Source organism: Panthera onca, chromosome A1, assembly GCF_046562875.1.
Source record: "Panthera onca isolate mPanOnc1 chromosome A1, mPanOnc1 haplotype 2, whole genome shotgun sequence".
In the NCBI taxonomy this organism is placed as follows: Eukaryota; Metazoa; Chordata; class Mammalia; order Carnivora; family Felidae; genus Panthera; species Panthera onca.
The window spans coordinates 215,177,384-215,200,909 of NC_138339.1; the positions used below are offsets into that span (position 1 = coordinate 215,177,384).

Consider the following 23,526-nt stretch of genomic DNA (forward strand, 5'->3'; position numbering starts at 1 on the left):
CACATTCTGTTTCCTTCAGTGTGGCAACTAACTGTGGTACGGTTGTTGGGTTTGTTTTTGTTGTAGTGGTTTTGGTTTTTTAGTTTTATGTATAAATTTGGAATTTCGCTAAATGAATAATAGATAATTGTAGGACCGTATCATAAAGGCTTATCAGCAGTATTTGCCTGGTATTAGTATAAGTATTGCTACATGCTTTGTCCATTTGAATTTGCACACCAAGAACTCACGGACTCTAAAGAATTAATTTCCTCCCAAGAGATAAAAACACACTCTGCAAAAATAGAAGCATTAGGGGTGAGGAGGATCTTTGTAAGAATTTAAATGCAAACCATGATATTCAAGGCTGTCATGCTCACTTCAAAAGTTAAAAGCTTCCACAAAGACTGCCTTGACAAAGCAATCAAAGTATTTCTGCAAACAACAATCTAGAAATTTACAGACATCTGTATTATAGTATTTTAATTGGCAGTGGGTGGCTTTTATAATTGTTGTCAGTGATTAAGGTTTCAGTAATGATGGTTGAGTATCTCTATACCATACCACAATGGATTTTCTACACGTGGTTGTATTTTAGTCTTGAATAATTTGTTTTCTGTTGTGAAAGAAAAATTGTGTATAATAGATTTGTTTGGATTATAAAATTTTCAATTGGAGACTAAGTTTAAAGTCCTTTATGAATTGACATTTATTTCCATGCAGCTGGTTGTGCATTGATCTATGGCCACTGGAGCAGATATAATATCGGTAATTAAAATGCACATAATAGCCATTTCTGGTCCAGTAACTATCCCACCAGTATATTGTGGTGGCTGCTAACAAGTTAGATATGCGACTGTTTTGAGTGTCACCATTTTCTTACAGTGCCGGTGTGCCAGTATGAAACAAAATGCCCAAAGAGAAAAGAGCTAAAAGAAGAAATAACATTATGTTAACACTATAGTCTTCTCCTTAATAGACTAGTTCATATCATTTGTCGTTTATTTGTAGAATTAATTTTATCTGTACAACATACAACATTGTGAGTACTACAATATTAAGATTGCCATTTCTGTGCTGTTCAGTTTTAAAAAGAAAAGTTACCTCAGGACCTTGGTTTTGTCCTGGGTATAAGGTTAGTCATTAATAACTTAATGACCATGGAAATCAATTCTGTCCCTTTTTATAATTTTACATACATCCACTGGAACTACGTGCTACCACAGAGTAAAATTTAGATTATAAGCCTGTCTTGGAAATTACCAAGCAGAGATTTAACTAACGCTGTAGTACAAAAATTTTGTTTCACAACAGTCTTTTTCTATAAGTTATCCCACAGTACAGACCCTGAGGACATTAAAGGCATGTTCTGTTTTGCTTTTTGTGTTTAAATAAATTAAATTTCTGTTATTTTAGTTTCTCCGATAAGGATTAATATTGCCAATTTGTTGCTGTTATTATTTTGTATGCCTGGGTTCTCAGATTGCAATTTTAAGTGTTTTTATTTCACTAAAGTTCGGTTGCACTGCCCATAGATACTGAGCCATCAATAGACACCGTTAACACAGCACATTTCTAGTCTCTTTTCCCCCAGATCTAAAGTAGGAAAGCACCAGCGCTGAATACAGTAAATTTGAGGTTGAAGCATGTAAATCAAGATTTTCAAAACGATCTGTGTAGAATTTGGTACTTCTCTCACTACTCATTAACATTGAACCACAACTTAATTTGACCCTTACTCTGATTCTAGTATTGATTTTAAAGTTCTTTTCCAACTTACTCTAAATTCTTACCTTTGATTCCGGCTCTCTGTCATGTGGCTCTGGGGTTGGAACAACTTTGATGACAAACCTGTACGAGGTTTTTCTCTCTGCTACCAATTAGAGTATGTGCCCTCTCTGAAGTGGACCATCTTGCTTTATCAGCAGGTTTCTTTATAGCTCTTCCTCAATTTTTGATGGGGTTTCAGTCAAAATTGAAAATACGTTTAATACGCCTAACCTACCAACACATAGTGTAGACTAGCCTACCTTAAATGTGGTGAGAACACTCGCATTAGCCTCCCTGCATTTGGGCAGAATCCTCTACCGCCAAATGATAATCAAGTGTCGACCATCTCACGTAATGTATTGAGTACCGTGCTGAAAGTAAGAGACAGAGTGGCTGTGAGGGTAGGGGTTCTTCACTCTGGTGATGGCATGGCTGACCTGGAGCTCCAGCTGGCTGCCGCCACGCAGCACCGTGAGAGAGGATTGCACAGCATGTTGCTAGCCCGGGAAAGGATCCAAATTCAAAACTCCACTTACAGTGTCTACTGCATGCATATTGCTTTCACACCATCATTAAGTTGAAAAATAAGTCAAACCATCGTTAAGTTGGGGATTGTCTGTATTTGAAAACATTTTTCCTGTTAATCTTCCTCGCTTCTCCAGGCATTTCACACAAGGAAGAGTCTCCTAAGGGTGGAAGCTGAATGTACCATCGCTTATTTTTACTGTCTCCTGAATTTAACTCTTCCACCTTCTCGGCATAAATTAAAGCTGGGACAGGAGGGCACACACAATATCATGCAACTGTGGCTGCACGCAGAGAGTACCGAAGCCCAACACTGGACCTTCACTCAGTCCTCACTTCCTTGGTAGTATTTTTCTTGAGGACCTGTGGCCTCCAGCTAAATGAAATCCCACATCCCACTCAAGCCTATGAGAAGGCAGTAGGCTTTCCTCACCCTTTCTTAATCTGATTATGTCTCCCTTTATTTTTCTAGATCCAAGTTAAGTTTTTTTTATCCCACGCTTGACTAGAGTAAAGGATTATAACAACTTCATCTCCTAGTCCAGACTTTTCTTTTTTTTTTTTAAGTGTTTATTTTGAGAGAGACAGAGACAGCACAAGTGGGGGAGGGGCAGAGAGAGAGAGTATCCTAAGCAGGCTCCGCACTGCCAACGCAGAGCGGGACCCGGGGCTCAAACTCACAAAACTGTGAGATCATGACCTGAGCTGAAATCAGGAGTCGGACATTTAACCGACTGAGCCACCCAGATGCCCCTGGATTGTTCATCTTAATACAAAACATGAAACCATTCAAATGAGGTGCAAGAGTGGAAGGGGGTTTCAGGATGCAAACTAAGTACAATTGTAAACAGGGAACATAATATATTTTAGACATTGCTCAACAAAGCAGTACTTAAAATAGTAATCCCTTAACGCATTCCATGATATTTCTCTATTTAACCCAAAGACACTCCTGCTTGGATTTGTGTGTTTTGTCCTGGTGTGTCATGCTTACTTTCTCCATGATGTACCTATTCTCTTGCTTCTATCCTTCTTTTTTTTTTTAAGTAAGCTCTACACCCAAGGTGGGACTTGAACTCATGACCCCGAGTTCAAAGGCTGTGTGTTCGACCAACTGAGCCAACCAGGCACCCCACTTTTATCCTCCTTTTGATCCTAGAGAGAGAAAATTTTTGAATGGACCTCAGGTCCATCCCTTTGGGGCTTTGCTGTCTGTTCATCTCCTACTGAATTGGGACAGACACTGTATTTCTGCCTTTGCCCTTAAATGTGTGTTTTCATCTGTTTTTTACATCTTCCCCATATTGGGAAGACTTGGATATTCTCCTTGGTCATAGGTGGCTCTGGTCTATCTCTTCTCCAGTCTTGCTTCTGACTTTTCTAGTCACACTGCTCTTCTCTATTTAACATCAATAGAAACTAAGTTTTATCTCTCTTATAACAAATCTCTATTGTAAAATATAGGGAGTAAGCCTAACTATATGAGGGTGGCATTTATGCAGTAATTTAGCTGTAGGTTTTGAAATACATTTCTCTTTTTTTCTTTCTTCTTTCTTTCTTTCTCCTACATTAATTCCAGTTGATGCACAGGAGAATGTTCTCTGCCAGCTTTCATCGAGCCTGCCTTTATTTACTAGGTGGGCTGCTATATATATATGTGTGTGTGTGTGTGTGTGTGTGTATATATATATATATATATATTTCCTCTAATATGCTTTATGCTTTATTACAATACCTTATTAAAATGAAATGTTTCTTTAAAAAATTAAAAGCTTGGTCGTCTGGGTGGCTCAGTGGGTTAAGCGTCCAACTCTTTCTTGATTTTGGCTCAGGTCTGATCTCACAATTTGTGAGATTAAGCCCTCTGCCGGGCTCTGTGCTGACAGCATGGAGCATGCTTGAGATTCTCTCTCCCTCTCTCTCAAAATAAATAAGCTTATTTTAAAAATAAAAAATAGGGGCGCCTGGGTGGCTTGGTCAGTTAAGCGTCCGACTTCGGCTCAGGTCATGATCTCACGGTCCATGAGTTCGAGCCCCGCGTCGGGCTCTGTGCTGACAGCTCAGAGCCTGGAGCCTGTTTCAGATTCTGTGTCTCCCTCTCTCTCTGCTCCTCCCCTGTTCATGCTCTGTCTCTCTCTGTCTCAAAAATAAATAAACGTTAAAAAATTAAAAGCTTAACCAGCTGAAACGAGTGAATATAAGTTGCATGTTTTCAATGAAGAATACGTTTTTAAAAATTCTTTTGAGTACAGCTGACACACAATGCGATTAGTTTCAGGTGTATAGTTTCATAGTGATTCCACTTCTCTGTACATTATGCTGTGCTCACCACAAGCATAGCTACCATGTCACCATACAGCACTATTACAGTATCATTGACTATGTTTCCTGTGTTCCACCTTTTTATATATATATAAATGTTTACTTACTCATTTTGAGAGAGCAAGTGGGGAAGGGCAGAGAGAGAGACAGAATCTCAAGCAGTCCCCTCAGTATCAGCACAGAGCCCGACTCAGGGCTCAAACCCACAAACTGTGAGATAGTGACCTGAACTGAAACCAAGAGTCGGACCCTTAACCTGTTGAGTCACCCAGGCAGCCCCCCATGCTATACCTTTTATTCCCGTGTCTTAACTCATTCTGTAACTGGAAGCCTATTATCTCCCACTCTCCTTCATTCATTTTGCACATCTCCTTCCCCTCTTCCTTCTGGCATTTCTAGGTCTGATTCTTTTTGTTTACTCATTTGTTTTTTTAGATTCCACATAAGCAAAATTACATGGCATTTGTCTTTCTCAGTCTGACTTACTTCACTTAGGATAATACCCTCTAGATCCATCCATGTTATCACAAATGGCACGATCTCATCATGCATAATGATGTGACTTGGTGACTGCATAATATTCCATTGTGTATATATTTTTCTTCTTACCATTTGTCTGTTGATGGACTCTTAGGTTACTTCCATATCTTGGCTAATTGTAAATAATGTTGCAGCAAACATAGGGTGCATATATCTTTTTGATTTAGTGTTTTCTTTTTCTTTGGGTAAACAATAGTGGAATTACTGGATCATGCAGTACTTCTATTTTTATTTTTTTGAGGAACCTCCATACTGTTTCACGGTGTACCAATTTACATTCCCATCAGCAGTGCATTAGAGTTCCCTTTTCTCCGCATTCTTGCCAACGCTTGTTGTTTCTTGTCTTTCTGATTTTAGCCATTCTGACAGGTGTAAGGTGATATCTCATTGTGGTTTTAGTTTGTATTTCGCTAATGATTAGTGGTTTGAGCATCTTTTCATGTATCTGTTGGCCATGTGTATGTCTTTGGAATAATGTCTGTTCAGATCTGCTTCCCATTTTTTGATCAGATTGGGGGTTTGGGGGATTATCGAAATTTTTTTTTTTTTGGTGTTTTAAAAGTTCATTATATGTTTTGGATATCAACTCCCTATCTAATATGTCAGTTTCAAGTATCTTCTCCCATTCAGTAGTTTGCCTAATAAAAAGTAATTTTGGTGGCTCAGTTAGTTAAGCCTCCTACTTCATCTCAGGTCATTATCTCATGGTTTGTGAGTTCCAGCCCCACGTCGGGCTCACTGCTGTCAGCACAGAGCCTGCTTTGGATCCTCTGTCTTCCTCTCTCTCTCTCTGCCCCTCCCCCACTTGCACTTTCTCAAAAATAAATAATTTAAAAAAATTTTTTAAGTAATTTTTTTTTTGTTTACAACTGATGAAATCTCTAGAGGATAACATAAGGAGAAAGTTTGTACCTTCTCTTAGTGCCACTGCTTTCAATCTAGCATGCATAAAGGTACATAGAACTACAGGACAAACACACCATTTGATCCTAGAGTGTCATTTTTATTTGAATAAGAGGTATTTTATTTTTATGTTACAAATGAAGGTGTATTATACAGCTGAATTTAGAGTTCACATGAATTAAGATAAAATGGGGATTTGGGGAAAATAGTTTGCTTGTGCTTTGAGTACTGAGTATGTATTATTACCATTTTCTGTTAGTAAGCTTACTTCATTTTATGTGTTCAAGGAGGTCACGCAGTGTGGGGAGGAGAAAAGGCCTCCTGTCACTGCCTACATTCTTTTCTCTTTACCACTGCTTTTCAAATTTTTCACTTCCTAGAGAACCTCTTCATAATATGCCTGCTTTTTAATCTTCTGTCTGTCCCAAAAAACCTCAATTTTGAAAGATGTTACCTATCAAACTGTTTCTGTTAGATAAACTATTTTACTGTATTTTGGGTAATAAAAACAAAGGAACTGCAAGTTGGACTTTCTGATCACCATGAGCAAATCAGTAGCCACACTGATTTCTAATTTGGCACAGAAAGGCTATTTGGGGGCAAATGGAGGCATTATATAAAGCTTTTGGAAATAATGAAATTGGTTTACAGATGGCATGTTGATACCTCTTAGAGCCTTCAAGGTCTGAGGAGCCCCAGGAGCAGTCTGAACTGCTCTTTAAACTGTAGCCTTACAGCTTGAAATTAATCATATTTTTGGGTGATAAAAAGAGAATGCCTATATTTCAGAGTGAGAATGTTGGATTGATGCCTTTATTACTTTTGCTTTTTGCACCTAGATTGAATATGAAAGGAAAAAGAAAGAAGATGGAAAACGAGCTCGAGCTGATAAACAACACGTTTTAGACATGCTATTTTCAGCATTTGAGAAACATCAGTATTACAATCTTAAGGACTTGGTGGACATCACAAAACAACCTGTGGTATGTATATGCTCACATTGATCCTTTAAGTATGTCCTGCTTCATTGAGATGACGTTTCTGAAGAGAAGGGTATCATATATGAAGAAGTTCACGTGCACCTATGCTAATGTCAGGGTTTATTTCAACACTCAGGAAAGATGTCTTAATACAGGTTATTTTTTGGTGACATCAGCTTCATTATTTTAGATTTCAAATACATTATGTTAATAGTTCCATATGAAGATAAAGTAGATATACCCTTCTTTTGACTGATCCCTTGACATCAAGCCTAGTCTTTCATTTGTTCCCCTACCTCCCTCCAAAAGCACTCAGCTTCTTTCATATATTTGAAAATGTGCCTTCTAGAAGAACTGCATTTCCTTTAAGAGCCATACTGATTTGTCATGATGAGGGTGTTCATCTCTGTCTTGCGGGTTTTTTTTTTTAATCAAAATTTACCTAGCACTAACATTAGGTCCTTTTACACTTGAGCTGTGTACTGCTCCAGTGTTGGTTGAGGTTGTGGTTGGGTTGGTCTGTTGGTCTGTTCTCCATTTTTAAGGAAAAATTTATTAAGTTGATGTTTTAGAAAGTTTGTACTATAAATAATCATTTTTCCATCCCTGCTCCAGACTTTTGTGCCTATTTGCTAACAATTTGTATTTCTAATCCATTAAAACACTGGTAACAAATAAGGAATCCAAATCCCTTTTCTCCAGTCTTTGAGTCACATTTCCTTCTGTTTCACTTTCTTACACCTAACATTAGCAAAGCAGAGAATTGAATTGTAACAGTATTTATTTACAGGGTTTTAAAAATTAAATGGAATCTCTTTTATTTTCTGTCCTTTTACACTCTGACTTATTCAAAGCTTTAGGAAATAACTTAGGAAATTTCAATATTGATGGTAGTTTTCCCATTTCTGCAGATTTCACTGTTACATTTCAATCTTTCACTTTTTTATTAAGAAATTAAATTCCAAAAGATCTAACTACTTTTTTTTAATAGGAGGCAAGTGCTCATGCTGCCATTATCAGCTCCTCTTAACGACTTCACTCCCTTCACCATCAAAGCCTTAGACACAGCATTTCAAACTAGATTTTTAAAAATTGAAATAGAATAATTCATTAGCTAAGCTGTGTTTTTTCTACGTTTAATGAAGTTTATCCTTGTGTCATATATATATATATATATATATATACACACACACACACACACACACACATACATACATACACACACAAAAAGGCCATTCCAGAAACTGAATGCAGACAGTATATTCTCATGGAATAACACACACACACACACACACACACACACACACACACACACATTAGATATAGGAAAATAAGCATTTGTATGTAGAAGGACATTTACATGATACTAGAGAAGACAATTTCTTTGCTTCCCAATTTCTTAACGTGGAACAACATACTGTTTTTTTTATCTTTTCTACTTTTTTTATTTTTATTTTTTTTTAATTTTTTTATTTTTTTTTAACGTTTATTTATTTTTGAGACAGAGAGAGACAGAGCATGAATGGGGGAGGGTCAGAGAGAGAGGGAGACACAGACTCTGAAACAGGCTCCAGGCTCTGAGCTGTCAGCACAGAGCCCGACGCGGGGCTCAAACTCACGGACCGCGAGATCATGACCTGAGCCGAAGTCGGACGCTTAACCGACCGAGCCACCCAGGCGCCCTACTTTTCTACTTTTTTTAATGTGTATTTATTTTTGAGAGAGACAGAGGGTACGAGTGGGGGAGGGGCAGAGAGAGAGAGGGAGACACAGAACCTGAAGCAGGGCTCGAACCCATGAACTGTGAGAGCATGATATGAGCCAAAGTGGAACTCTTAACCAACTGACCCACCCAGGGGCCCCAACATACTATTTTTAAAATTCATTTTGTGTCAGAGAAAAGAAATAACTAGTATTTCTCTCAGTTTTGGTGTTTCAGATAATTTTTATGTAGAGGTGCTCAGTGAATCTCTTAAAATAGAGCTCTTAGGGGTGCCTGGGTGGCTCAGTTGGTTAAGCGTCTGACTCTTTGTTTTGGCTCAGGTCATGATCTCATGGTTCGTGAGTTCCAGCCCCATGTCGGGCTCTGTGCTGACAGCTGCAGAGCCTGCTTGGGATTCTCTGTCTTTCTCTGCCCTCCTCTACTCACTCACTCTCTCAAAAATAAACAAACATAAAAAGAAAGTGAGAGAAAGAGAGAAAGAAGAAAGAAAGGGAAGGGAGAGGAGAAGAAAGGAATGAGCTGCTTACCTCATGGTCAGTAGATGGGCTTTAGGAGATCCAGCAGTCTTCTGAATATGTGCAAAAATATGTGGGTTTTTCTGGGGAGCAGATCATAGTTAATATCAGATTCTCATAGAAGGTTTGGGAACCTCAAAGAGCTTGTGAACCACTGATCTAGAAACTAAATTATTTTATAAGTGTCTTATTGTTTAGAGGCAGTTTGCCTCAGCAAGCATAAGGTTCTTAAAGGAGGGTTGTGTATTAGTCATAGCCCTAAATATTCATATGTTCTACAATGTAAACATAGTAGAAATCCAGTAAATATTAGATGAATTGATGGATTCAGATGGATTCGACAGGCCTCATGTCATTTTTGGCAAGAGAAGGAAGACAGAGAGCCAGTCTCAACTAAGTGTGGAACGCCAGGGTTTTAGTTATCTCCGCCTAGAGGAGGGGGCAGGAAGGGGTCAGCATGGGTTGGGTTCTGCCATTTACCTACCCACTGGGATCTGGGGGAGTTACTTCCTTTCCTAAAATTGAGGAACACTGGATAGTCACTGTGCTCCCTTCCAACCCGATATCTGTGACTCTCTCTCTCTTTCTCTCTGTCTCCTATTTTATCTCCTCTCCACCTCCCTCTCGTATTTGAATTGAATTAGCAATCCCATTGACCTGCGAAGTGGCCCAAGTTCAGCTTTCCTCTGTATAGATAACTATCCCCTTTAAAAGCTTCACCGGACGTAAGTGAGTCTGTACTCATGGTCATCAATATACCCTTACTAATTTGATCTTAATCTGAGCAATTCCAGAAGAATGAAAGAACCCAGTATAGCATGAAGATCAGTGATCCAGGAAAGGGGCTTCCTGGTATGATGGAAATAGTGGTGGATTTGGAGTAATGGCATCTCAGTTCAAGTCCCAGCTCTGCCATTTAGCCTGGACAGGGTACTTAAATACATTTGATGTTTAACACAAACCAGTTTTTGAGCCCCTGTGTAAAAGAGGAGAAAAGAGATCTTGTTTGTGTTAATCACCTCTTTAGTATATGCATTTAATGACTTTCTCTCATTTTCTGATGGCCCCCAGTGCCCCCTTTGATAACAGATTTCCAGCCATGAACTCTATTACTTTAACACATTCTCTATTTCATTAACACTGCTACCATATTCTTAAGTTCCCATTTGCTTTCTGACCTTCAGAGTGTAATTTTTGACACATGGAGTGGACCCGAGATATTGTTCTTGTTTTTGCAGTTCTTATTCTCTGTATTCTTCTTCCTAAAAACTTTCACTTCCATGAGCAAAATTATTGATCAGAGAAACTGTCCTTATGGCCAGACCTTTTCTGTCATTGGCTGGCATGTGACTTGCATGAACAATGAAGGAGTTAAAGTTACTCATCAAGGGTAAATAAGCCAATTTTAAAAGGCCAAGCTCTGGTAATTGATGTAAAGTCAGAAACATGATATCCATTTAAAGGGATGTTTTTATATGATTTAAATTTGGGCTTTAATGTGAAATACCAGAGGAAGCCTATTATTTCTCCCATGCAGTATTTGATCTTTCACCTTGAATTTGTTATGTCTAGCCTTTCTTCATATCTTATTGTATCTGTAAAATAGAAATACACAGCATTTCCTTCAAAATTTAAACCATTCAGAGCTGTACCTAATTGCTCCCTTTGTTTTTTTTTTTTTTTTTTTTTTTTTTTTTTTTTTTTTTTTCAACGTTTATTTATTTTTGCGACAGAGAGAGACAGAGCATGAACGGGGGAGGGACAGAGAGAGAGGGAGACACAGAATCGGAAACAGGCTCCAGGCTCTGAGCCATCAGCCCAGAGCCCGACGCGGGGCTCGAACTCACGGACCGTGAGATCGTGACCTGGCTGAAGTCGGACGCTTAACCGACTGCGCCACCCAGGCGCCCCATAATTGCTCCCTTTGAAACACCAAACTGCCAAGACCGTTTTGAGCCTTGACACTGTGTTCTCTCTAGCATAGCAGCCATTTACCAGTGTTCCTTGAATCGTATTTTTCTGCCAAAAGTATCCTTGAAAATCAGCTCTGGTTACCTCTTTAATTTTCTTGTTCTGTATCCACCCAGTTTCCAGGCATGATCTAGGGAAGTTGATCTTTAATTATTGATGATTCCTTCTGAATCAGCAGTCCCCAGTCATGTCAGTCCAGCAGACCATTGTTTAATTATACAATTTGCATGTTTTTTACTAAAGTAAGTTCAAATTAACAGGAAAATCTAGGAAAACATTTGTGTGGCTTTGACTTTGGAGGAATTTGGTGCCCATATTTCAAGGTCCCAGCACTAAACATTGCTCGACAGGCAGTTGCTTATTCGGACAAAGTGGGCTTTCAATACACAAAGCCATTGCAGCAATAAGGCAATGTTAACCTAATCCTCAGAATTTGTTTCTAGATAGACTTAAAGTAAAAGTGTGAACAGAAGTAATTGAAGCAAAATTTGGCCTCAGTAAGATACAAGAAGGTAGGCTTTTTTTTTAAGGATAAAATGTCTGGAAAGTATGACCTGAGTATTTCTCCTGTCAAACAAATTTTTTTATTTATAAGTATATGCTGTTACAGGGGCACCCACCTGGCTCATTCGGTGGAGTATGTGACTCTTGATCTTGGGATCTTGAGTTCAAGCCACATGTTGGGTATAGAGCTTATTTAAGATAAAGAGTTTGTATATGCTATTGTAGATATGTGAATTAGTTGAGACTCTTCTAGTTGCAGAGAATAGAAACTCAGCTCAAGGGGCGCCTGGGTGTCTCGGTTAAGTGTCTGACTTCGTCTCAGGTAATGATCTCACGGTTTGTGGGTTCGAGCCCTGCATTGGACTCGGCGCTGACAGCTCGAGCCTGCTTAGGATTCTCCTCTTCCTCTTCCTCTTCCTCTTCCTCTTCCTCTTCCTCTTCCTCTTCCTCTTCCCGTCTCTCTCTCTCTCTCTCTCTCTCTCTCTCTCTCTCTTAAAAATAAATAGACTTTAAAGAAAAAAATAGAAACTCAACTCAAACTAACTTAAACAAAAATAGAATTTATTGGCTCATGTAGCTGGGAAGTTCAGGAATGCATCTAGCTTTAGACATTACTGGCTACAGCCACTAATATTAGTTAGAACTTTAGAACTGTCCCTTCCCATCTTTCCACATTTGTGCCCTCATTATTCTTTCTTATGTGTTATCTTTACTGTTAGGCGGGATCTTGCCATATGATAGCCAAAATGGCCTCCTCAAACACCTCACAGCTAGCAGCCTCTAAGAAAAAAGGGAATATTTGCCCTAATTATTTTAATAAAAGCCCCAGGGAAGATGTTAATTGATCTTTTGGGGGTTGTGTGCCCATTCCTGAACCAAGAGGATGGAGTTATGAGTACTCTGCCAGCCAGAGCCCACTACCTTTCCCACCTTTGTCTCACATTTGGGATGTTCAAAACAGAACTCTTGATTTATTTTTTCTTCTGTCTTCCCCATTTAGGTCCCCATTTAGGGACCACTATTCCCTAAATTGTTCAAGCCAGACGACAGTATTCGTGTTTCCTCTTCATGACATATAAATCTTGTAAATTATGATACATATATACCATATAAATTATCTACATATATACATATACAGATGTCGGGTGTGTGTGTGTGTGTGTGTGTGTGTGTGTGTGTGTGTATCTGACTCAGGATCTTAGGTAAAAATGATGAAAAAAATGATAAAAAAAAAAAAAAAGGTAAAAATGATCTTAGAGATTATCTAGTCTCTCTTACTTGTAGACCCAGAGAATGAGTTCCCTAGTGGCTTGAACCCAATTGTCCTGACTTCAGTCTAGGAATATCTCTTACCATGTTGCCTCTTCTGTATTCAGACATGTGCTTGTATATGTAGATAAGCAAGGAAAATATTTTTCTCACAATAGTAACCCCCTTTTTTAATGGGGGGAAAAAGACTAATGTCTCTCTCAGTCAGGCTTTGTCATTTCTGTATTATTAAGAATCATCATCATTGATCTAAGCCAGGTACATAGAGAATGGGATCTAAGCTTTATCTTAGCTCATTCAGTTCCTAATCCAAAATAAAAATAGGTATTTTTAATGTCTGAAGCATATTCCCAAATTTACTACTTAATAAGTGGTGTTTTGATTACAGTGTTTTGTTCTGAATATACTTTCCTTTTTTTACTTTTTTTTTTCTGAAATCTTTATCATTTCCTTTCTGTTCACATGTTCCCTTTTAGTTCATTTTTCCTATAAATGGAAGTGTTTATTTTTGAATGATACTACTAAAAAAAGGCCACTAGGGCACCTGGGTGACCTAGTCTGTCAAGTGTCCAACTTTGGCTCAGGTCATGATTTCGTGGTTCGTGAGTTCGAGCCCCGCATTGGGTTCTGTGCTGACAGCTCAGAGCCTGGAGACTGCTTCAGATTCTGTGTCTCCCTCTCTCTCTGCCACTCCCCCACTCACACTCTGTCTCTCTCTCTCCTTCTCAAAAATAAATAAACATTAATAAAATTAAAAATAAATAAAGACCACCAATTTCTTAAAAGAGCATGTTAATAACAGCCTTTTTTGAGACTTCTGTTTTAAAAAATAATTATTTGCTAATTAATGATGTAGAACCTAATATATTTTGAGCTTTAGAATATGAAATGTCATACTAAAATAAATCAACTATTTGAATTGTATTGAATATAAATGGATGAAATTTAAACACATTTATGAAATTTTAATATTTATTTGTAGAAGATTTTAATAACTTCTAGATCTACCAGAAAGTTTATCATAGGTAATAGCATTTTCTCCTTTAACTTATATGCTTTGTTTCACTCCCCCCCCCCCCCCCCATTTTTTACCATATTTCTGAATGAGGTAAAATTCGGGGTGAATTTACTAACATAACCAATTGAGTCCATATTTTATGTGAAATATTATGTAGATAAAAGCAGTATTTAACATAAGCACCCAGTAAAGAGAATTGGGCATTTATTTATATGCAAAATTTACATAGAATTTTTAATTAAGCAATGGACTTTAAAATTTATATTTAATCTGAAAAATATCACTACTTATAAAATCTCCTTCCCCACCCTTCAGCACCATTTGATTTGAAGGGAAGTTAAAAGTAAGTTTTTAAGCTTATTAACTGCCTTCTACTGATTTCTTTATTTAGTCTCTGAACAAGCTAGAAGGATTTGCTTTTAGGCTTATGGTCCTTATGGAAATTGTCTCTGGAAAGGAATTTCACTGGTCTTTAGATTGGTCTTAGCATTAGAGAGAGCATGACTCTGTGGATTTAGATAAGTGTTCACAGCCTCCCAGTTTCTCTATCTGACAGGAGAATTGAGATACCAGAGGATAAGCCTGTTGGCAGAAGACCTTGTAGTGTCAGTTCTGTATTGCAGCTTTGTAGAGCCATTCCTTCTACAGTGTCCCAAGACCAATATTCTGATGCCATCATATTTTCCAGTACATACGGACTAATGCACAGAGCTAGCTACTGTTGATTGGCAGTGTTACTGTACTCATCATAATTTGGTAATAAAAATGGTGTTCTCTTAATTTGTTGTTATGAGCTAGATGGGTCACTCGCCCCCCACCCCAATTTAAAACCTTTATTTTCAGTACAAATTATATTTGTATTTTTTTCAATTACAGTTCAGTGGATTTTAATGTATTCACAGACTTGTGTGACCATCACTACAATTAATTTTAGAACATTTTCTTCATCCCAAAGGGAAATCCCATACCTATTAGCAGTCACTCCCCTCTCCCACCTTCACCCCCCACTCCCCAGGCAAACACTGGTCTATTTTCTATCTATCTGTATAGATTTGCCTACTCTGGACATTTAATACACATGGAATCATATAATATGTGATCTCTTATCACTGGCTTCTTTCATTTAGGCATAATATTTTCAGGTTTCATCCATGTTGTGGCTTCTATCAGTGTTTCCTTGCTTTTTATTGCCAACTAGTATACCATTATATAGATCTACAACATTTTGTTGTTTCTGCTTTTGGCTATTATGAATACGGCTACTGTAAACGTTTATGTACAGGTTTGTGCATGAGCATATGATTTTATTTCTCTTGGGAGTGGAATCGTTGAGGCACTTCATAGCTTTGATAACCTGAGGAACTAACTGCCAAATTTTCATCAATCCTTTTTTAATCTTTAGCCAGCAAAAACTTCTATCTCCTATTGCCCTTAAGTACAACTTTACTCTCTATTCCAGATATCTTAAGGGTGAATAATACTTCATGGTTGCAAGTGCTAGCTAATGTACCAAAAATTCTCTATTGGTGAAATATATACCTATAGTCTCTTTGCTTGTCATTTAATTTCTAACAGTATTTTCAAATAGACTAAAAATAACTATGCCAGTTGATACCTTCTTATATTCTGTACATTTGAAACCGCACTTCACACTAAATGCACTAATAGATAGCTGCCATGGTTCTAAAATGCAAGAATTCATATTTAAATTTCAAAAGGAATTTTAGTTTTTGCTACTTTGTTAAGTTTTGGATTTTTTTTCTTTTATTTTTTTATCTTCTCTCCTCTTCTCTTCTCTTCTCTTCTCTTCTCTTCTCTTCTCTTCTCATTTTATTTATTTACATAATCTCTACACCCAACATGGGGCTCAGATTCACAGTCCTAAGATCTAGAGTTGCACACTCCCCTGACTGAGCCAGCCAAGTGCATCTGTATATTTCTGATTATATTTTCCTAATTAACTATAACCTAACATTAACTATATATGTATACATTTTTTTCCCAATTGGAAACCATCATTTCTCAGCCTTGGAATACCTTGCAGTCAGTATTCAAGGTTAAGTTATGTTTAGCGTACAAATAAACAAATACAGTTTAGAAAGCACATCTTGAAACACATAAATTTAAAAGTTTTGGCCCAAAGGAGGTAAACTTTGTTTATTTGAAATATGCAAACATGTGAATCATTTGCTAGTGCCCGGCACATGAAGTGTTACTAAGTTGATTTATGGGAATGCAAGCTGGTGCAGCCACTCTGGAAAACAGTATGGAGGTTTCTCAAAAAACTAAAAATAGAACTACCCTATGACCCAGCAATTGCACTACTAGGCATTTATCCAGTGGATACAGGTGTGCTGTTTCGAAGGGACACAGGCACCCCCATGTTTATAGCAGCACTAGCAACAACAGCCCAAGTATGGAAAGAGCCCAAATGTCCATCGATGGATGAATGGATAAAGAAGATGTGGTGTGTGTGTATGTATGTATGTGTGTGTGTATATATATATATATATCACAATGGAGTATTACTCGGCAATCAAAAAGAATGAAATCTTGCCGTTTGCAGCTAAGTGGATGGAACTGGAGGGTATTATGCTAAGTGAAATTAGTCAGAGAAAGACAAATATCATATGACTTCACTCATATGAGGACTTTAAGAGACAAAACAGGAACATAAGAGAAGGGAAACAAAAATAATATAAAAACAGGGAGGGGGACAAAACGTAACAGATTCATAAATATGGAGAACAGAGGGTTACTGGAGGAGTTGTGGGAGGGGGGGACAGGCTAAATGGGTAAGGGGCTAAGGAATCGACTCTTAATCATTGTCGCACTATATGCTAATTTGGGTGTAAATTTTTTAAAAAATAAAATTAAAAAAAAAAAAGTGAGTTGGTTCACCAGCATACAAATATTCATGCAATAATAAAGTTGCTTTTCCAGAATTTGGATTAATCCATAAGGTAGTGCTGAGTTGGGATAGGGCTTGTGCCTTGGCCACTTTATTATGCATCATCTACAAAGGGAGGAATGCAGCCTGTGTGACCTGAGAGGAAGACAAGGGAAGGGAGTGTCTAGTAGGAAAGTGGGGGTGAAACCAGAAGGAAAAGAGGATAAAAATACTGACATGGCCCGTGTCCCAGAGAATTTGCAGCATCACCTTCCCAATCCTGTTTACAGTTTTCTCTGTGTAAAGGAGGGAAAACATATGTTGCCTTCATTCACAGCTTATGCCTAATGTGTTGTGTGTTTTTTTAATCAAACAATTGTGTGCCTTGGAGCCACTAACATCTTCATCAGTAAGCCCTCTGATTTATCACACAAATCATTTGAAATGATACTTGGAAATTATCCTAGAACTGATAATGTCCCTCTTGCGTTGGATCACTTTGTAAAAAGCATACAATGATTGTCCGTGGGTGTCTGCATTAACCGGTACCATCTTTGGTATAGACTGCATACTGGATATTCATTCCAACCTTTCTGGGAAGATTTTGTGACCAAAAGTCTGATAGGGTCATATTATTTGCTTACCTAAAGCATCAATACTTGGCGATCAGCTCTTTGTTAAAGATACATGTTCTTGACCAATTTCTAAAAATTTAGATATAGTTCATTTATTATTATATATGTAATGTTTAACTGAAATTCCTGGTTTGGGATTGGTTCGCAGAGCAGTAAAGATGATACGAGAAATGAGGGGGGGTGGGAGGAGGGACAGAAGGAGAAAGAGACTGCAATAGTAGGCTCCTGTGCCTTGCAACTCCACATGTTTTTCTTGATTTGGGGGATGGTAGGAATTTGGTCTGTGGATTTCTGCCTTTCGGCCTACCACAGTGTTATCTTGACCCACAGATATGCAAACCACATCCTAATCACTTGACCCCCTCCCCTTTTTTAAAAAATTAAAAAAAAAAAAATTTTTTTTACGTTTACTTATTTTTGAGACAGAGAGAGACAGAGCATGAATGGGGGAGGGTCAGAGAGAGAGGGAGACACAGAATCTGAAACAGGCTCCAGGCTCTGAGCTGTCAGCACAGAGCCCGATGCAGGGCTCGAACTCACGGACTGCGAGATCATGACCTGAGCCGAAGTCAGACGCCCAACCAACTGAGCCACCCAGGCGCCCCTAAAAAAAACTTTTAAGTGTTTACTTTTGAGAGACGGAGCTTGAGTGGGGGAAGGGCAGAGAGAGGGGGAGACAGAATCCATAGCAGGCTCAAGGCTCCAAGCTGTCAGCACAGAGTCAGGCGGGGCTTGAACTCACAAGCCTGGAGATAATGACCTGAGCTAAAGTCTGATGCTTAACCAACTGAGCCACCCAGGTGCCCCATCACCTAACCTCTTTGGCCCAGTATTTGCTTTGCCTTTTCCTTCCAAGGAAGCTGTAATGTTCTATCCCTTTTTTCTCTGCAGTTCAGACTTCCTGTAAATAGTCTCCCACACATCCCTTTGATGAAAAGTTTCTAGATCTGAGTCAGTTTATTTCAAATCTTGTTTTGTAGCACTGCACATAGCAGTAATGAGAAATCTCTCCAATCCTGTGTGACATAAAGGTGACCTACTGAGTTCCAGAATACTTTGTTTAAAATGAAGGGGATCAGGCAAAAGATTAAATTGGAAAGTCAGTGTTTAGTATAAGAGGAGAAGAATTAGTATCTTTTGATCTGGGCCCAGAATCGCCGTTTAATTCAAAGGATCAAATACACATCCTCAAACCTAAGATCATGACTCAAGCTGGGCTGAGTGCCCCTTCTCAGTGCTCCCATAATATCCTGTATATATGTCCTTCTTACTATGCTTTAACTTACGATTGTCTGCTTCTATGCCTTTGTGTCCCCATTCACATACCCTAATCTTAAACTGTGAACTCTTGGGGATGAAAATGACTCTGTTGCCATTCTTCCTGTCACATAGGAGGTCTAAAATAAATATTTGTGCAAATATATGAATTTTTATAAAAGGAGAGTTAGATTGCCAATTGATCTTCAGTCCTGTTAGAACTTTTAAAATTTCCCCCAGATGGCTTTGTCCCCATCTTATAATACAGAGGTTAGTAATAAATATAATTCAAATTCAGGTAGTACAATTTAATCAGTCAACTTGTATTTCTCAAACCTGGTCATAACCCTATAAGTTAATTAGAGCCTGAGTTCTAAAAATGAAAAGAAGTAGAGTTAGCATAGTTTTAGTCCATAGGACCTTCTAAATGATCTCACCTCAAAACACCCCACCCCTGCCCAAATCCTTGTTCCCTTATTTCCTTTTTTTTTTTTTCTCCCTGAGAGAGAGAGGGGGCATGAGGGAGGGGCAGAGAGAGAAGGAGAGAATCCCTAGATCTCTCGAACTATGAGAACATGACCCGAGCCCAAATCAAGAGTAGGACGCTTAACCAGGCACCCGAATAGTTCCCTTGTTTACTCTTAAGCACTGCCTATTCATTCGCACCACTAGTGGTTTGATGGGAGAGAGACCTAGAAGTAAAGGGTTATAACGTGGTATGAGGGCGATCACTGAGGTACATACAGTGTGAAATGTAAACCTAAGAGGTAGGTGCCAAGTCTTCAAGGCTGAGGAGTTCAGATTTGAGGGAAGGGGGTAAGTATGACAGGGAAAGGAAACAGCATATGGAGAAAACTAGAAGCATGTAGACACACAAATGGTAAGTATGTGTTCAGGGAATTCTTAGAAGATGAGGCCAAAGGGAAAAGGCAGGCCTGAATGGATGCCTGTGAAGGGGTTTGGAATTTAACCTGTAGACCAAAAGGGAAGTCCCTGAAAATTTTTCAGCAGAGGAATGACGTGATCTCGCTGTTCCCTACCTGTGTCTTTCCTTCAGCGACTCTTGTGACCTGTGTTCCCCTATCAGTACTGTTACTTTCTTTACTAATAGGTTGTGGCCAAGTTAATTCATTTGGTTAGAGTAAAATAGCTTTAGGTTGTAGTTTAGAACATTCTAAAGCTCCAGAAATAGGCTCTTTCCCACCTTCCACCAAAACAGAATTCTGTACCAGGGCTAGATACTGTGATCCTAAATCAGGAAAGCTTCTGTCTCACAACTGTCGCGCTCCTAGCAATTGCTCTCTTCATTTTGGACCCATTGCAGTGCGTCCACCTTTGTCTTATTGTTTGTGTGCAGGTTCATAGCCAGTATCACAATAAATCATTCTTCGGAATTTTACAAAGATGTCGTCCTTGGCATCTAAGCTGAAAATCATTTATGCCCAGCACATCAGTTTCCCTTTGTGAATACTGTCTAATTAGAAAGTAGTTTATGAACAGTGTCTCCTTTTAAAAATGTAATTTGAAGTAGCAGATAGCAGATGTGCATGTTACCTGGATGTCTCAAGCCTTTATGCTTACTCATTCGCACAGATCCTTCAGTGGAGGCAGCTGCAGAAAGTGTGGGAGGCAAGCAGGCTTCTTCCTGGGGAAACCCAGGCCTCATTTGATTCATTGCTGCCACCTGCTGGGGCCTGGCTGCTGGAATGGGAAGGCCACACTGGTAGTAGAGCTACGTCATCCAGGGCCACGTAAAGAGCCGTATGTAGTTCCAGTGCTAATCAGCCACTGTTTCTAGGGGACGACCTACCCCTAAGTGAAAGGATCTTATAAGCAGTAGAACATTATACCAGTCAGTGTAAGGTGGTGTTTGATTATGTTGGTTAACACCTCTCCAGCAATTGTGAGGCTCAGAGAACTAAGCAACACTAGGAGGACTCAAGATCCTAAAGTGTTAGAGCTGGGAGAGTCCTTCCCACAGATATTGTGGAGCTTTAGTGTAGTTAAACCAGTCTCCTAGAGGCATGTGAAAATGCAGATTCCCAGGCCTGGCCCCAGAGATTGCAATTCACTAGGCCTAAGATGAGGCTTCTTTAACAGGTTTCCCATGAAGTTCTGATGCAAGTGGCCCAGGACCATACTCCGGAAAGGCACTGCCTTAAACATGATCTATGTAGGAGCTTCTCAACCATTTTTCAAATCAGTGCCTCATTTCACTTTTAAAAAAATTACATCTTCTATCCACAGGGTGAGTTACTAATACTGTAGCAGGTTCTTTGAAGCATATACACAAAATAATACGGGATTGGTTCTGCAGGCGAAAAAAACACTTTTAAATAATTAACTTCCCTCTCTTACTCCAAGAGAGAAGTACTCTAACTTAGGTTGGTCCTTTTATAATGGAGTGTTTTTTGGCCTTGGGCATTGGCACGTAAAGGTGGCGTTTGGTATTATATTTATCACAGCCACCAATTCCCTGAATAGAGTAATCATTTGGTTAACGTGTATTAAATATTCAGGGACCAAAAATAACATAAGATGGAGTTCTGCCCTGCATCATCGTTACCTCTGTCCTTTGGAGGAGCCAGGCACAAGAGAGCTGCAGGCCCGGGCGTTTAGCATGTCTTATTATCACTTCGTAGGCCTTACATTGCCTTGGCAAGCTTGGCCAAGATACAAACAATACTAATCACAAATAATAACTTTCCTTATCACAGAGGAGGAAAAATAAGTGGCCTGTAGCACATATGAAGAGTCACTTAGAACTGAGAATTCTGGATGCCTGAATATTTGTTATTTTTTTTTATATATGCTACTGCTTCTGAAATGCTGATTGTAATCCAAGAATAACCCTATCCAGCTGTGAACTGAGTGAGGCCACTGAACTTGAGGGAAAATTACATTTGGTATACTGCATCATCTTAGTAAACATCGAGACTAGTAACATTCTAGTGTATCTTCATCCAGACATCTTTTCTTTTTTTTTTTTAAGCTCTCAGGTTGTTGGCATCCCGGACTTCCAATCCCTTAATGCAAATGATCTTACATTTAACACAGTTATCATGTATTGCATAAATAGAACCAAAAGGCGGTTTATTAAACCTCTTTATAGAGAAATCTTGTTGTGCTTTCGAAATCGTAATTTTTATTAGTTGTGAATGTAGTTTGATGTGTGGTTTTATTTTAAATTTTGTTTCTTGCCTTCATAATCTCATCTTGGGGATTTTTGTTTTTAGGGCTACCTAAAGGAAATCTTAAAAGAAATTGGTGTGCAGAACGTGAAAGGAACCCACAAAAACACATGGGAGCTGAAGCCAGAGTATAGACATTATCAAGGAGAAGAAAAGAGTGATTAAGAAGACTTTCAACCAGCATGCTAACAGAACAACTAAAGGGTGATGTGCTAAGGAAACACCACTGATGCTCAAATACTTGAGGTCCATCTGTTATAGGGGTAAAATGACTGGAACTGTAATTTCCCTATGTAAATTTTTTAAACAATAATTCTTGTAAAGTTACTTAAGTGTTTTTTGACGAACGAAATTATTTATAGGCTTGTATTAAACTAGATTATTCAGGAGCGGGTGTGGGATTGGGGCGGTTAATAAGGTTTTTCTTTTTAAATATTGACTTTTAAAATGTAAAATTAGGAAATGATTTCTAAATAAGGACTGTCTGTCCTTGTCTTATGTCTGAGGAGCTGAGGTAATGCAAATCCAAAGTGAATGGCAAAGCAAGAAAAAAGTCAACTACAGAAAGTCTTCAAAGCAATAAAAAACCAAAGTTCCTTTTTCTGAAATTGTCAAAAACCAAAGCTGTCTTTATTTTATTATTTTACAGATGATCATGTTTCATATTCACACCCATTAATAAAAAAAGAGAGCGTTTATTTTGTACCTAAGATAGCAGTTTTCACCATTGGCTTGCTTATTTTACCCTAGTGTTAGTGACATGAAAAAATGCAAAAAAAAAAAAAAAACCTGGCCAATGGGTATTATTTCTTTTATTTGCTTTTAAAAGAATTAGAAATTAAATATTTTTCCAACAATTCAAGATATGTCTCCCCCATCCAGATTATAAACTTCTCAGACAGAAACTGACTTTGCCCTAGAATTTTACCACACACCCATCAGGGAGGTATTGACTATCCTACGACCAATGATGTTGGGGGTGAGGCTGGTGTGTGTTAGGCAGTCCCAAAAACAAACATACTCACAAACAAGACCACCAAAACAAAAGAAGCTTTAACAAATTAAACACAAGAAAAAGTTGCTTTTTACTTGTTCATTTTGTCAGCTGCATCTGTGTGCTCGCAACCAAGAAGTAGCAAATGCCAACAATTTAAGAAAATGTTACATAATTAAAGCAAATCAAGGGAAAACCTGTCCGTGGAGATGAATATTTTTCTGTGTTTGATATTCAGCAGGAGAACACCAGCATGCTGAGGCCGAGTACTACCGCACTGAGAAAATGTTTATCTCTGCATTCCCACTGTCAAATAAAATTCTGATGAGGGAGGGTGGTCCTGTTCCCTACCTCACCTCTAGTTGTCTTATCCTACTTTGTTCTGGTGCAGGAACCAGGTAGATCCCCATTACCTTCCAGTTTCTGATTACTTGAGCCTCAGCATCAGGAAGCAGACGGATTATGGTGTGAGGAGTCTGTATAGCACTGAGAATTCTGGATACCGGTCATGTGCTTGCTTCATAGCACCTGTCTTCCCCC

General features: G+C 38.6%; 1 protein-coding gene across 1 annotated transcript in view; it reads left to right on the plus strand.

Annotated features, from left to right (window-relative positions):
• The window catches only part of GTF2F2 (general transcription factor IIF subunit 2), a 154,595-nt gene extending 131,995 nt beyond the window's left edge, over positions 1–22,600 (plus strand). Inside the window, exons 7-8 of the mRNA XM_078433441.1 lie at positions 6,879–7,022; positions 22,038–22,600. Of these exons, the coding sequence (XP_078289567.1) occupies positions 6,879–7,022; positions 22,038–22,157 (264 nt within the window). The 3' untranslated portion in view covers positions 22,158–22,600. The remainder of the gene's footprint in view (positions 1–6,878; positions 7,023–22,037) is intronic.
• The last annotated feature ends 926 nt before the right edge of the window (positions 22,601–23,526 follow it).